The sequence below is a fragment of the Leopardus geoffroyi genome, chromosome B4, assembly GCF_018350155.1.
Source record: "Leopardus geoffroyi isolate Oge1 chromosome B4, O.geoffroyi_Oge1_pat1.0, whole genome shotgun sequence".
Lineage (NCBI taxonomy): Eukaryota > Metazoa > Chordata > Mammalia > Carnivora > Felidae > Leopardus > Leopardus geoffroyi.
Genome location: NC_059341.1, coordinates 127,674,210 through 127,687,377, shown reverse-complemented (window position 1 = coordinate 127,687,377; position 13,168 = coordinate 127,674,210). Strand labels below are relative to the sequence as shown.

The 13,168-nt window shown below is 48.9% G+C and overlaps 1 protein-coding gene across 3 annotated transcripts in view; it reads right to left on the bottom strand.

The window, feature by feature from the left end:
• BTBD11 (BTB domain containing 11) overlaps positions 1-13,168 on the bottom strand; it is a 317,388-nt gene that overhangs the window by 71,523 nt on the left and 232,697 nt on the right. For 2 of the 3 annotated variants that reach the window (XM_045466348.1, XM_045466347.1), the window contains exon 4: positions 7,658-7,810. In XM_045466348.1, the coding sequence (XP_045322304.1) occupies positions 7,658-7,810 (153 nt within the window). Of the gene's footprint in view, positions 1-7,657; positions 7,811-7,980; positions 8,257-13,168 lie in introns of those variants that run through there. The other variant, XM_045466349.1, reaches the window with a different exon arrangement.

Genomic DNA, 13,168 nt, shown 5'->3' with positions numbered 1-13,168 from the left:
AGAGGCTGGGGAGCCTTCCGGGGCCCACAGAGCCATGCCAGGGCCCAGGTGCTCCACTTCCACAGGTGACCTTCTGAGGGAGGGAATGGGGAGGCCTCCAGGTCTGGATTCAGAGGTGGATATGGAAATGACCGAGGGAAATGGCTGGCGTGGATGTGGCTCCGGATGGAACCCTTTCCCCTCAGTTTTTTTCCCGGTCTTCTGCCTAAGATACCAAGTGTACCTTTAAATCAGGAGTGTGACACTGTCTTTCCCTTTGGGAGCCCAAGGTGCTCTCTGAATACCGACCGTCCGCTCCTCCCTCCTCAATCCCTATCTACCCCACACTGCTTCCCTGTCTTTGCAGCACTCAGACTATGTGAGATCATCTTGCCCATTTGTCACTGTTGTTTATTGCCTGCATTTCCCCAGCGGTGCCTAAGTCCTGGGGTCCTTGTCCCCCCCCCCCCCCCCCCAAGCCCAGAACAAGGCCTGGTTCCATACAGATGGGTGGAGAATGATGGAGAGCATCTCTCCTTCTGACACAAGGGCCGGAAGTCCCCTCACGGGGCGATACTCTTCTTAAAGGGCCACAGATGTTCATGGGAAAGAGGGCCAACAGCTCCAGCAGCACAATGCCTGTCTCCTAGGTGACTCGGTGATCACCAGATGCTATGGCCCTGACGTGGCCTCCCTATGCCCCCCACAGGGCGTCACGGACCACCAGCACCCCCATACATGTTGATAAACAAACCTGAACCTCCAGCTGTCATTAGAGGCTATGTGGGAGGCACCAGAATTTTAGGACAGGTACTGTTGGGGTGCAACCTTCACCTCAGAACCCAGTTTGACCCAAACTGGACAAATGGCAAAAGCCTGTTAACCTCAAAAGGTGTCCGGGAGACCTGAGAAGGGTTAAAAGCAGCAGATCAGGGGCGCCTGGGTGGCTCAGTTGGTTAAGCATTTGACTTTGGCTCAGGTTGTGATCTCGAGGTTCATGGAGTTCGAGCCCTGCATCGGGCTCTGTGCTGACAGCTCAGACCCTGGAGCCCGCTTCAGGTTCTGGGTCTCCCTCTGCCTCTGCACATCCCCAACTTGTGCTCAGTCTCTCAAAATTTAAAAAAAAAAAAAATTTTTTTTATTTTTTTTTATTTAAAAAAAAATTTTTTTTTTCAACGTTTATTTATTTTTGGGACAGAGAGAGACAGAGCATGAACGGGGGAGGGGCAGAGAGAGAGGGAGACACAGAATTGGAAACAGGCTCCAGGCTCTGAGCCATCAGCCCAGAGCCCGACGCGGGGCTCAAACCCACGGACCGCGAGATCGTGACCTGGCTGAAGTCGGACGCCCAACCGACTGCGCCACCCAGGCGCCCCAAAAAAATTTTTTTTAAAGTAGAGGTCAAGCAGGGTTCAATTCATTAAATTCATACTCGGCTCCCTTCTGGGGTTCCCCACCCCACGAAGCAAACTTGTCCTGTGAGATGGGCGAAGTCACCTGTTACACAGCAGCAGACCCAGATGAGAGCATCGAGAGTGTCGTTTGGCACCTAGTAAGTTCTCAGTAAATGTAACAAAAGAGGGAAGGAAAGAACGTAACGACCCTGGTCTCCTGAATCCCATCCTGATACCCTTCGCACCTTACCGCTCCCTAAACTTATCCATTCTGGGACAGCTCAAAATCTGTTTTGAATTTAAGAAATACTTGCAAAAAGTAACTGTTTCCTGGAGTGAGCTCATCGTTCGAATAACCCCTAAATCCTGTTGGTAGATGCTGTTGATCGGCTAAGATAGGATTTGAGAACATCCCTTATTATCATTATTTTAACACAGCCCCACTCTGGAGCAGAAAAACTGCCTCTTACAAATACAGGGAAATAAACAGGATTTACTCTATGTACTTCTAAACTGTTTCAAGACCAATTATTAATAAGAAAATGTAAAACCCTGCCCACATGTATTATTTGTTCTTTCTTTTATTCTACGGGCCCCCTCCCCCACCTCCCAAAGGAGAGGAAAAAGAGAAGAAATAAAAGGCTGAATTTCCCAGGTTTACATTATCTGATATTTTAATTAAGGAAGAATAAATGGGTCACCCCTGTCAGCTTACAAACTGCAGCCGCATCAAATGGTGTTCCTTTTGAATAAACCCCATCACCATGGTGAGGCTTTACTGTAGCCGAATAAAGACAAAAGCAGAGCTCCAGCAGCATTTGGCCAAGGTCACTCTGAAAATCAATGGCTGTACTAGCATCAGACCTGAGAATCCTTGACTCTGGTTGCTCTGTCCCAGCTGGTATCCAGGCTGCCTCCCACCAGGAAACCTCGGCCAGCTGGTAGGTAATTATATGTGCTAATAGTCACTGACACTCTAGTCACCAGCACCGAGATCCCAAGTTCCTGCATTTGTTAGAAGCCCCAATGACCCGCACTTTTCTAGGACTGTTTACTTAGAGAAGCGAGCTCAGCTCGGCTGGGCTCAGAACCTGGAGCCTACCTGGCAACTTGGAAGGTGAATGTCTGGGAGTGGGGGGAGGGGAGAGAGCCAAGGAGACAGTGTTGTTACCTCCACTGGCCAGGTCCTCCATTCTAGAACTCATCTGCCTCACAGTAGCTGTGTGACTTCAGGCAAGTTCCATTACCTCCATTAGCCTCAGCCTTCCTATCTGTAAAATGGGATAAAAAAGTCTGCCTTGCACAATTGTTGGCGACTGCATGCCACGAAGACAGTGCCTGGCACAGAGTAGGTGTCCAATACCTTACTTTGCCTGACACGCAGCAGACTCAGGACTATTGCAAAGAGAAGAGCTGGAGCCTCAAGGTCAAATCAGATTCGAGCTGGTGATGGCAGGCAAGGGTGGTGGGAGAAAGCAGGCAGATAAGGTGCCACCCCGAGGACACAGGGAGCAGGGGAGTCTAGTGGGCAAAGGATGGGCTTTGGAGCATGAGCCACAAGGATCCCACCCCTGGTACCTCCATCTATAAAGTGTCCCACCAACAGCCTCCTAATCTGTAAAATGGGGAGATAACTGGCACACAGTAGGTGCTAAATAAATGGCCGCCCCTTAGCATCTCCCCAAGACCTGCCGTTATTCTAGGTGACAAGGTCATCCCTTATGGGATGACAGTGTAGGCAGGAGCTGCCTAGACAGAAACCTGAGTGGTTAGAACTACGGGCCGGGGGGTCTGGGGCACCTAAATCCATGTCCTGGCTTCACCACTTACGAGTCCTGTGACCTGGGGCATGTTACTTAACCTATCTGTGCCTCAGTTTCCTTATCTGTAAAGTGGACATAATAACAGTATCCACTTCGTAAGGTTTGGAGAATATTAGATATTAATGAATCTGTGTAAAGCACTTCAAACAGTGCCCAGAATATGGTAAAGCATTTAATAAAGGCCAGCAATGGTGACTTGATCAGCCCCCGTATGTTCCTGGGCCAAGGGGCATCTCTGGGGTTTCCGGGGTGGGGGCGGGCTCTGTTTTATGCTGTAAACCCTCTATTTCCTGGAAGACCCCAATCAGATCAGAAGGGTGGAAATCTCTGTGGCCTGGTCACACGATTGGGCCAGATGGATTTCAGAGGAAGGGCAGTTTCTCATTGGGCGCACAGTGGGCATTTGAAAATAGTGACTATGTATGAGTTCAAAGTCTTTCACAATGTGTGTTCAGTGTGTGAAGTCTCTAAGCTCTTTGAGGGTTTGTGTTCCAAGTTTGAATCTGTGGCCTCTGGGCTTCTGTATTCAAGGTATGAGGTCTGCAAACTCATTAAGGTGTGGGTTTCAAAGTTTGCCTCTGAAGTATCTCGAGTATGTGTTCAGGGTGTGAGGCCTCTGAAATCTTTGAAGATGTCTGTCCTAAGGTGTTTTCTAAATTTATTTTTATTTTTTGAGGCATGACCGATGTATTATATTAGCTTCAGATATACATAACACAGTGATTTAACACTTGTTATACATTGTGAAAGAGTCACCACCATAAGTGTGGTTACCATCTGTCATCTTACAAAGTTAATACGTATTATTATTATTAAAAAATTTTTTATATGTTTATTCATTTTTGAGAGAGAGAGAGCAAAAGCAGGGGTGGGGCGGAGACAGAGGGGGACACAGAATCCGAAGCAGGCTCCAGGCTCTGAGCTGTCAGCCCAGAACCCAACGCGGGGCTCAAACTCACGAACTGTGAGATCATGACCTGAACCGAAGTCGGACACTCAATTGACTGAGCCACTCAGGCGCCCCAGTTAATACATATTACTGACTATATTCTTCATCCTTGTGACTTACTTATTTTATAACTAGAAGCTTGTACTTTTTTAAAAAATTGTTTTTAAACAAATCATTTTTGAGACAGAGTGTGAGTGAGGAAGGGGCAGATTGAGAGGCAGACACAGAACCCGAAGCAGGCTTCAGGATCCCAGCTGTCAGCACAGAGCCCGATGTGGGGCTCAAACTCACAGGCCGCGAGATCATGACCTGAGCTGAATTCAGAGACTTAACCAGCTGAGCCATCCAGGCGCCCTCCTGCTGCTCATTACCCTCCTCTGGCAGCCACTAATCTGTTTTTTGTATCTATGAGTCTGGGTTTTTTTTTTTTTTTCTTCCCTAGATTCCACACATAAGTGAAAGCATGTGGTATTTGTCTTTCTCTGTTTGACTCATTTCACTTAGCCTAATACCCTCAAGGTCCGTCCATGTTGTTGCAAACCAAGATTTCATTGGTTTTTATGGCTGCATCATACTCCACTGTGTATAAACACCACATCTTGTTTATCCATTCATCCATCGATGGACATAGGTTGTCTCCATGTTTTAGCTTATAAATAATAAATAATGTAGCTTAAAAATAAGTAAACATAGGGATGCATATATATTCTTTCCAATTCGTGTTTTTGTTTCTTCGGCTGGATACCCAGCAATGTGGCATTGCTGCATCCTGTGGTAACCCTAATTTTAATTTTTTGAGGCACCTCCATTACCGTTTTCCACGGTGGCTGCCGTAGTCTGCATTTCCACCAACGCTGCATGAGGGTTCCTTTTCCTCCACATCCTCGCCGACACCTGTTTCTTGTCTTTTTGCTAATAGTCATTCTGACTGGTGTCAGGGGATATCTCCCTGTGGGTCTGATTTGCATTTTCTGGATAAGGAGCAATGCTGAGTAACTCTTCATGTGCTTGGTGGCCATCTGGACGTCCTCTTTGGGACTATGCCTATTCAGATCTTCTGCCCATTTTATAATCAGATTGTTTTTTTGTTACTGACTTGTATGAGTTCTTTACATATTTTAGATTCGTATCTTGAAACACAGACCACCAAAAAGTTCAGAAACTCCACTCTTCCTCACAAATCTCCAAAAGCAGATGGATGTGAAACATTTAACAAACAACTCAGAGACCTCAAACTCTGACATGAAGACCCTCAAACTGCTCAACAACTCACACCTCGGACACCCGAACGTCTCAGAGCTCTCATACTCTGAACAAAGATGCCCACACAGCTCATAAACATAGACCTGCAAAGACCAGCAAATGGCTCAAGGGATTCACTCTATCGGACGCACATACCCAAGTGTTCAGAATGCTATACTCTGTGTACAGACTGGCTAATACTTCAGAGACCTCACAATCTGAAAACAGATACAGAAACAGCACAGAGACCTACAGATGGACATATCTTGGACACATACCTGAAGCTGCCTTGCAGATCATATACCGAGAATACAAACTCCCAGATAGCCAGAGGCCTTACACCTGGGGAAACAGCCAGCCAGTTCAGGGCCCAACCAGCCGGTAGATCTCACACATTGATACAGACCCTTTAAACAGTTCAGAGAACTCTCCCTCTGGGTTCAGAGTCCACACATCCAGGATGCGGAACCCACAAAGAATCGAGGGACTTCCAATCCTGCGCGGACCATACTAAATGGCTGGGAGACCCCAAATCTGGGATACAGACCCCCAACAGCTCAGAAACATTACACTCAGGGACACAGACACCCAAGAACTCAGAGACCTCACACACTAAGGGGAAAAAAAAACCCAAACTGTTTAGAAACCCCACATGCTCAGGAATGCAAATCAAAATCACAATGAGTTATCAGCACACCCTTGTTAGAACGGCTAGCTATCCAAAAGGTTAAGAAATAACAAGTGTTGGTCAGGATGTGGAGAAAAGGGAACACTTGGGCACTCTTGGTGGAAATGTACATTGGTACAGCCACCATTCCATGATAGAAAACAGTGTGAAAGTTCCTCAAAAAATTAAAAATAGAACTACCATGGGATACAGTAATCCCACTTGTGGGTTGATATCCAAAGGAAATGAAAACAGGATTGCAAAGAGACATCTGTACCCCCACGTTCAAATACAGCATTAGCCACAATAGCCAAGATATGGAAACAACCTAAGTATCAATGGATGAATGGAGAAAGAAGATGTGAAAAAAATATATACGTACATAATGGAATATTATTCAGCCACGAGAAGAAAGGAAACCCTAGCGTTTCCATCAACTTGGATGGATCTTGAGGGCATTATGCTAAGTTAAATAAGTCAGACAGAGAAAGGCAAATACTGTGTGCTCTCATTTATATGTGGACTCTAAATAGAGCTGAGAGAGACGGAGAGTAGAATGGTGGTTACCAGGGGCAAGAGGGTGGGAGACATGGGGACATGTTGGTCCAAGGGCGCCAACTTCCTGTTATAAGATGACTAAGTTCTGGAGATCTAATGTACAGTATGGTGATTATAGCCAATAATACTGTATCATATACTTGAAAGTTGCTATTGCTAAGAGAGTGGGTCTTAAATGGTCTCACCCCAAAAAGGAAATGGTCATCATGTGATGGAATGGAGGTGTTAGCCAACACTCTTAAAGGTGGTAATCATGTTGCAATATATAAATGTATCAAACCAACAGCTTGTACACCTTATAGGTCCACAATGTTATATGTCAACTATGTATTAATAAAGCCGGGGCGGGGGGGGGGGGGAAGAAAGAAAAATAGAAAGAAAATAGTGACAATGACCACCCGGAAGACAGCACACATATGCATACACACCTCTGAGCTTCCTGCTTTTTTGCATTTAAACCCAGCTTTTGACTCAGCTGTGTGGTTTATTTTCTTTCTTTTGCTTTGGATAAAAATGAGCCCCCATGCACGGCGGGGGGGGGGGGGGTCCCCAAGTGGCCCAAGAAAAATTCCCACCCTGATGGGGGAGAGACCTGGTTACAGGCGCGGGAAACAGAGGGCTCCCGCCATCCCTATGGATGTGAAAAAGCAGAGATGTGCTTTCACCCAGCCAGCAATTTTACTGTGCAAGATTTTGTTGGAAAACTACAGGAAGACCATAATTTCTTTCTCTTGGAGTGAGGGAAGAGGGAGACAGGGAGGGAGGGAGGGAGAGGAGGAGAATGAGACTCAAAGAATGTGAACAGAAACAGGCAGGCCGATAACTGGTCATCGAAGAGCGGAGCGTTCCCAACACGCCTTGCTCCCGTCCTCCTCCATCCCTGGAAGTGCGGGGACCCGCTTAGCCTCAAGCCCGCGTCTGTCATTTCAACCGTCTGCGGGGCGCACGGCGGGCGCCGGGCGGGGCTCGGCCGGCGGTCCCGCCCCCCCCCCCCCCCCCCCCCCCCGGGGAAGACGCCCCTGGCTGCGCCCGGCCCCGGCCCTACCTGAGCTGGCGCGGCTCGCAGTCCACGCCGGGCAGCAGCAGCCGGGCCGCCTGGCGGACGTCGTCGCTGTCCATGGAGAAGCTGCGGCGGTGGCCGGCGTGCGCCACGGCCACCCGGATCCACTCCATCAGCGGCGGCAGCACGAGGAAGGGCCTGCGCGGGAGGACGCGAGAGCGTTAGGGAGGCCGGGTGGCGGGGGCTGCCGGCTCAGCCCCACCTCCTGCTCGCCGGCCCCCACCCCCCACCCCCGCCCCTGAGCCCCCCCACCCCCACCCCGCTTTCCCTGGGGACCCTGACTCTGAATCCCCGTGTGGTGGGAGGACCTTTGGAGACATCCTGATCGCACGGGTGACCGCACCGGCGACCCCGGGGCAGACTCTCCGGAGTCTTTGGGCCTCAGTTTCCTCATCTGCAAAACAGGGATACCGTGTGACTATCCTGCGAGTGTTATCTCCCTCAGAGATCATGTGAACACACAGGAGATGGCTCACTTAAAGCACCAAGCACAGGGGCTGGCACTTAGTAGAAAACCCAAAAAACGCCTGGGGTTATTGGTACTTGGGACTCCCCATTCTGGATCCGGCCCTAAGGTGTCCTCCAGATCTCCCCTCCCATCTCCCCTGGCTCCCCTCGTGGAGCTCTCCCAGCCCCAGCTCTGCCTGAGCACCACGCTTCCAACAGCAAAGATCCAAGACCCCACGCAGTCTTCCCGGAGCCAGGTGGCTCTGCCCAGCACAGCCAGCACAACTGCCGGCGCCTGGGGGCCTGGCCACACCCCCTGAAGCTCCGGGAGTCTCAGGTTCCTCACCAGCTAAGGAGACCACAGCAGGGGCAGCTTGTTGCAAGAATTAACTGAGACCCTGCCCCAGGCTGACCGTACTTTGTAACTGTAATACATTTGTGCCAACTTCTGTTTCTTCCAGTGATGATTACAAACTCTGTCTTCCCATTAGGATCGCTGGGTTGGCCGGGGAGCCCTATCTCAGGGATTCTGATTGAATTCATCTAGGATGGGGCTGGATACTGGCAGTTTTTACCCCCCCCCCCCCCCCCCCCCCCCCCCGCACACACACACACCCAAGGGGTGACTTCATTGCACATCAAAATTATCTGGATGGCTTGTTAAAATACAGATTGCTGGGCCCCACCCACAAGGTGTCTGATCCAGTAGCTTGGGGAGGTAGACAAGAATCCGCATTTCTAATGAGTTTCTGTGTGATGTAAATACTGCTGGTCTGGGGTCACACTCAAAGAACTTCTGCTCTATAGGAATGCAAGCTGGTGCAGCCACTCTGGAAAACAGTATGGAGGTTCCTCAAAAAGCTAAAAATAGAACTGCTCTATGACCCAGCAATTGCACTACTAGGCATTTATCCAAGGGATACAGGTGTGCTGTTTCGAAGGGACACAGGCACCTCCATGTTTATAGCAGCACTATCGACAAGAGCCAAAGTCTGGAAAGAGCCCAAAGGTCCATCGATGGATGAATGGATAAAGAAAATGTGGCATAGATACACAATGGAGTATTACTCGGCAATCAAAAAGAATGAAATCTTGCCACTTGCAACTACATGGATGGAACTGGAGGGTATTATGCTAAGTGAAATTAGTCGGAGAAAGACAAATATCATAGGACTTCACTCGTATGAGGACTTTAAGACACAGAACAGATGAACACAAGGGAAGGGAAGCAAAAATAACATAAAAACAGGGAGGGGGACAAAACAGAAGAGACTCATAAATATGGAGAACAAACTGAGGGTTGCTGGATGGGTTGTGGGAGGGGGGACGGGCTAAGTGGGTAAGGGGCATTAAGGAATCTACTCCTGAAATCATTGTTGCACTATATGCTAACTAATTTGGATGTAAATTTTAAAAAATAAAAAATAAAAAAAGATAAAATAATGCTATTATTATCACACACACACACAAAAAGAACTTCTGCTCTAGGGTTGGTGGAGGGCCTGGGAATGTGCGTGTGCGTGTGCGTGTGTTAAAATGCACACCCGCCCCACCCACCTCATCTCCAGAGATGCTGATTTTGTCAGGTCCACAAATATAATTTTTTATTTTTTTATTTTTATTTTTTATTTTTGAGAGAGAGAGAGAGAGAGACAGAGTGCAAGTGGGGGAGGGGCAGAGAGAGACAGGGAGACACAGAATCTGAAACAGGCTCCAGGCTCTGAGCTGTCAGCACAGCACAGTTTGAGCAGGGCTCAAACTCATGAACCATGAGATTGTCACACCTGAGCTGAAGTCGGGACGCTTAACCGACTGAGCCACCCAGGCATCCCCCACAAATATAATTTTAATAAGCAGCCCTATGATGCTGATTTAAGTAGACCAAAGAACACACTTTGAGAAATGCAGACTTCACACAAACGTGCAGACCAAAAATGTTTCCTGTATTCGGCAGAACCATGGTTAGGCTGAGGCAAGCAGGGCACTCAGGGTGCAAAATTGAAGGAGGCCAGGTCATGCAAATATGTTCTAGGCACCTCTCCTGCCTCACCTTGACCCCAGTGCTGCCATTCAGTCCAGCATGGCTGCCACGGGGTGGAAAGAGGGTCGTAAATGGAGGGTTGCCAAGGCAACAAACTGCTCACTGTATACAGGCATCCTGAGCTCCCTACCAAGTTTTTGGTGGCGAGTTCCAGTTTGCTAGAAAGCAAGCTGTATATCCAATGTTAACATTCAACAGCTAAGCTTTTTACAGTTGTTCTCAATTAATCCCATTCATGATCTCCTTGAAATGCTTAGGACCAACCTATAAGCTAGTTGTGACTACGCCTATTTTCTCCATCAGGAGAATGACGTTTACTGAGGTTAAGTAGCATGTCTTGGATTACAAGGTTAGCAAGTGTGAGAGCTAGGAGTTAGAGCCAAGATGTCTGAGTACACAGCCTGTGTGCCATAACCCCATGTGGTACTGACATTCTCTTGTCTAACTTCCCAGCATGTGCTCTGTTACCAGCATGCACCTGTTGCCCCAGAAGAACGAGCTGATCTGGTCACGGAATTTCCATGGCACACCATTTTCATTTCCGGCCACGCAGCTCAGTCCCCTGTCTGTAAGGCCTCCAGCTTTTTAAAAATCCACACCCCACTTACCCTTCCAACTACAGAGCAAATCCTACCCTACCCTAAACATTCCTCCTGATGATCCACTCCCAGTGGACCCCTCCTATAATAGACCCCACTCCACTGACCTTACCCACTGGCCTTGCAGATGCCCCAGTAGAAGAATGTAAACTCCATTGGGGGCAGGGACCTGGGCCTGCTAGATTCACTGATTCAGCCACGGCCCCAGGACGGCCCTGGCAGGCTGGAAGCACTTAATAAATACTTGTTCACCAGACAGACAAAGATTTACCGATTTCCTACCGGGTACAATGGATACAATCGAGTTTCTGGACCCATGGACCTGGGAGGCAGTCTCCCAGGGAATTTCTGCCTGAGTCAGCCCGCTGCTTAGGCTGTCGCCCTCATTCTCTCGTTCTCTCCATCACCTAAACTGAATCAGGCACTCAATAAACACACGCTGACTTGGAATTGAATTGGATTCTACTGTCTCAGGTGAGCTGGACTTATTTTTGTCACCATGTCTTCGTCGCTGTAGAAACCAGCCCCGAGCTCTCAGAGAACTCTCCTCTGGGTTGTTTTTCCACGGCAGCCGCCATCCCATCTGGCCTTTCCTTTGCTCGGTGCCCCCCAAGCACAGCCCAGAACTCTCAGCCCCTGGGGGGCTGCGTCCCGTCTCTACTGCAGACTGCCCTTCGGCTTCTGCCTTTTATGTGAGGTGCGAGGCCCAGGGCACCGCCGCCAGCTCCTGATGAATACTGAAGAGGAGAGAAAGAGACACCGCTGTCTTCAAAATAACACCTGTACCAAGACAGCTGGCGAGCACAAGAAGAAACCTTGAACCCTAGGATTCCAGCCTGCTCTGGACTTTTCTCTGTACCTATTCTCCTTTCACCATTGCCTTCTCTCTCTCCGTCACCCTGACCTCAATAGTTTATAAGCGCATGAATTCTTTGCCAGCAACTCATTTAAAAATCTTCTTATCCTGTCCACTCAGAGGGGGGAAAAGTGTTATTTTGTGATGTTTCTTTTGGAGGAGTTTGGAGACGGGAAAGAATTCTAGGGCCTTGAGTTAAGGAGAGGATGCAGGAAACGGAAGGAGAAAGGCTGCATTCTCCTGATGTATTTTTGAAGAGAACCGTGTTCCATTGACTATCGACTTTGTTCTGAAGTTGTCTGCAGTGACTAAAGCCTACAGGAGGCTTGTGAAGCCCACGGCTCAGTGAAGTGGTTAATCTTAGACTGTGTGCATCACAACAGAATCACGGGGTACTGTGCGTATGTCTGAAAATTCCCCAGGCCCTGATTCACCCCCAGAGTTTTGGTTTAACAAGTCTGGGGTGGGGTCTGGGCATGTGCATTCTAAATTTTTTTTTTTTTTTAACATTTATTTATTTTTGAGAGACAGAGTGAGACAGAGCATGAGCAGGGGAGGGGCAGAGAGAGAGGGAGACACAGGATCTGAAGCAGGCTCCAGGCTCAGAGCTGTCGGCACAGAGCCTGACGCGGGGCTCAAACCCACGAACTCACGTGAGATCATGACCTGAGCTGAAGTCGGACACCCGACTGAGCCACCCAGGTGCCCCAGGGCACGTGCATTCTATTTTTTTTTTAATATGAAATTTATTGTCAAATCGGTTTCCATACAACACCCAGTGCTCATCCCAACAGGTGCCCTCCTCAATGCCCATCACCCACCGTCCCCTCCATCCTACCCCCCATCAACCCTCATTTTATTCTCAGTTTTTAAGAGTCTCTATGGTCTGGCTCCCTCCCTCTCTAACTTTGGGCACGTGCATTCTAAATAAGCTCCTTCTGGGGTTTGATAACTCCAACTGGGTGGCCTGAGGTGAACAGAGGGAGGGCACGGTCAACTCAACCAGGGCAGTGGCCATTGAAATCTTTGCTGCAGTGTTCGAAGAGAAGGTCTGTGGGGTTGGGACCAGGGATTCTAGAAGGGAAGAGAAAGCCTAGGGGTGGGCTTCTTGTAGCATCAAGAGAGCAAGTCGGCTAAGGAAGGTTGTTGGGCCCCAATTCGAGTGGTGGGAGATGGAGAAGATACATGGGTGGGGCCTTTCTGAAACACTGAAGAGAAAGCTGGTGAGGAGGGTGACCGCTGAGATTTGAAAGGGAGTTTGGGCGGGGAGGGGCTGGGCGCTAAGGGGGATGGTTGGGTATGTGGGAGAAGCCTGGTTTGTCTGGGGTTCAGCAGAACCGGATTCTAGCCCTGAATCTGCCAGAAGCCCACGGCAGGATTCTGGCTCTGGTCTGAAAATAGGTTCTCAGTGTTTTCATCGATAAAGTGGATGGGCTTGGATCAGATGGTCTGTTTCAGGAGTCAGCAAACCTTCTCTGCACAAGGCCAGATAGTAAATATATTAGGCTTTGTAGGCCATAGAGTCTCCGACTCAGGCACTCAACCCGGCCATT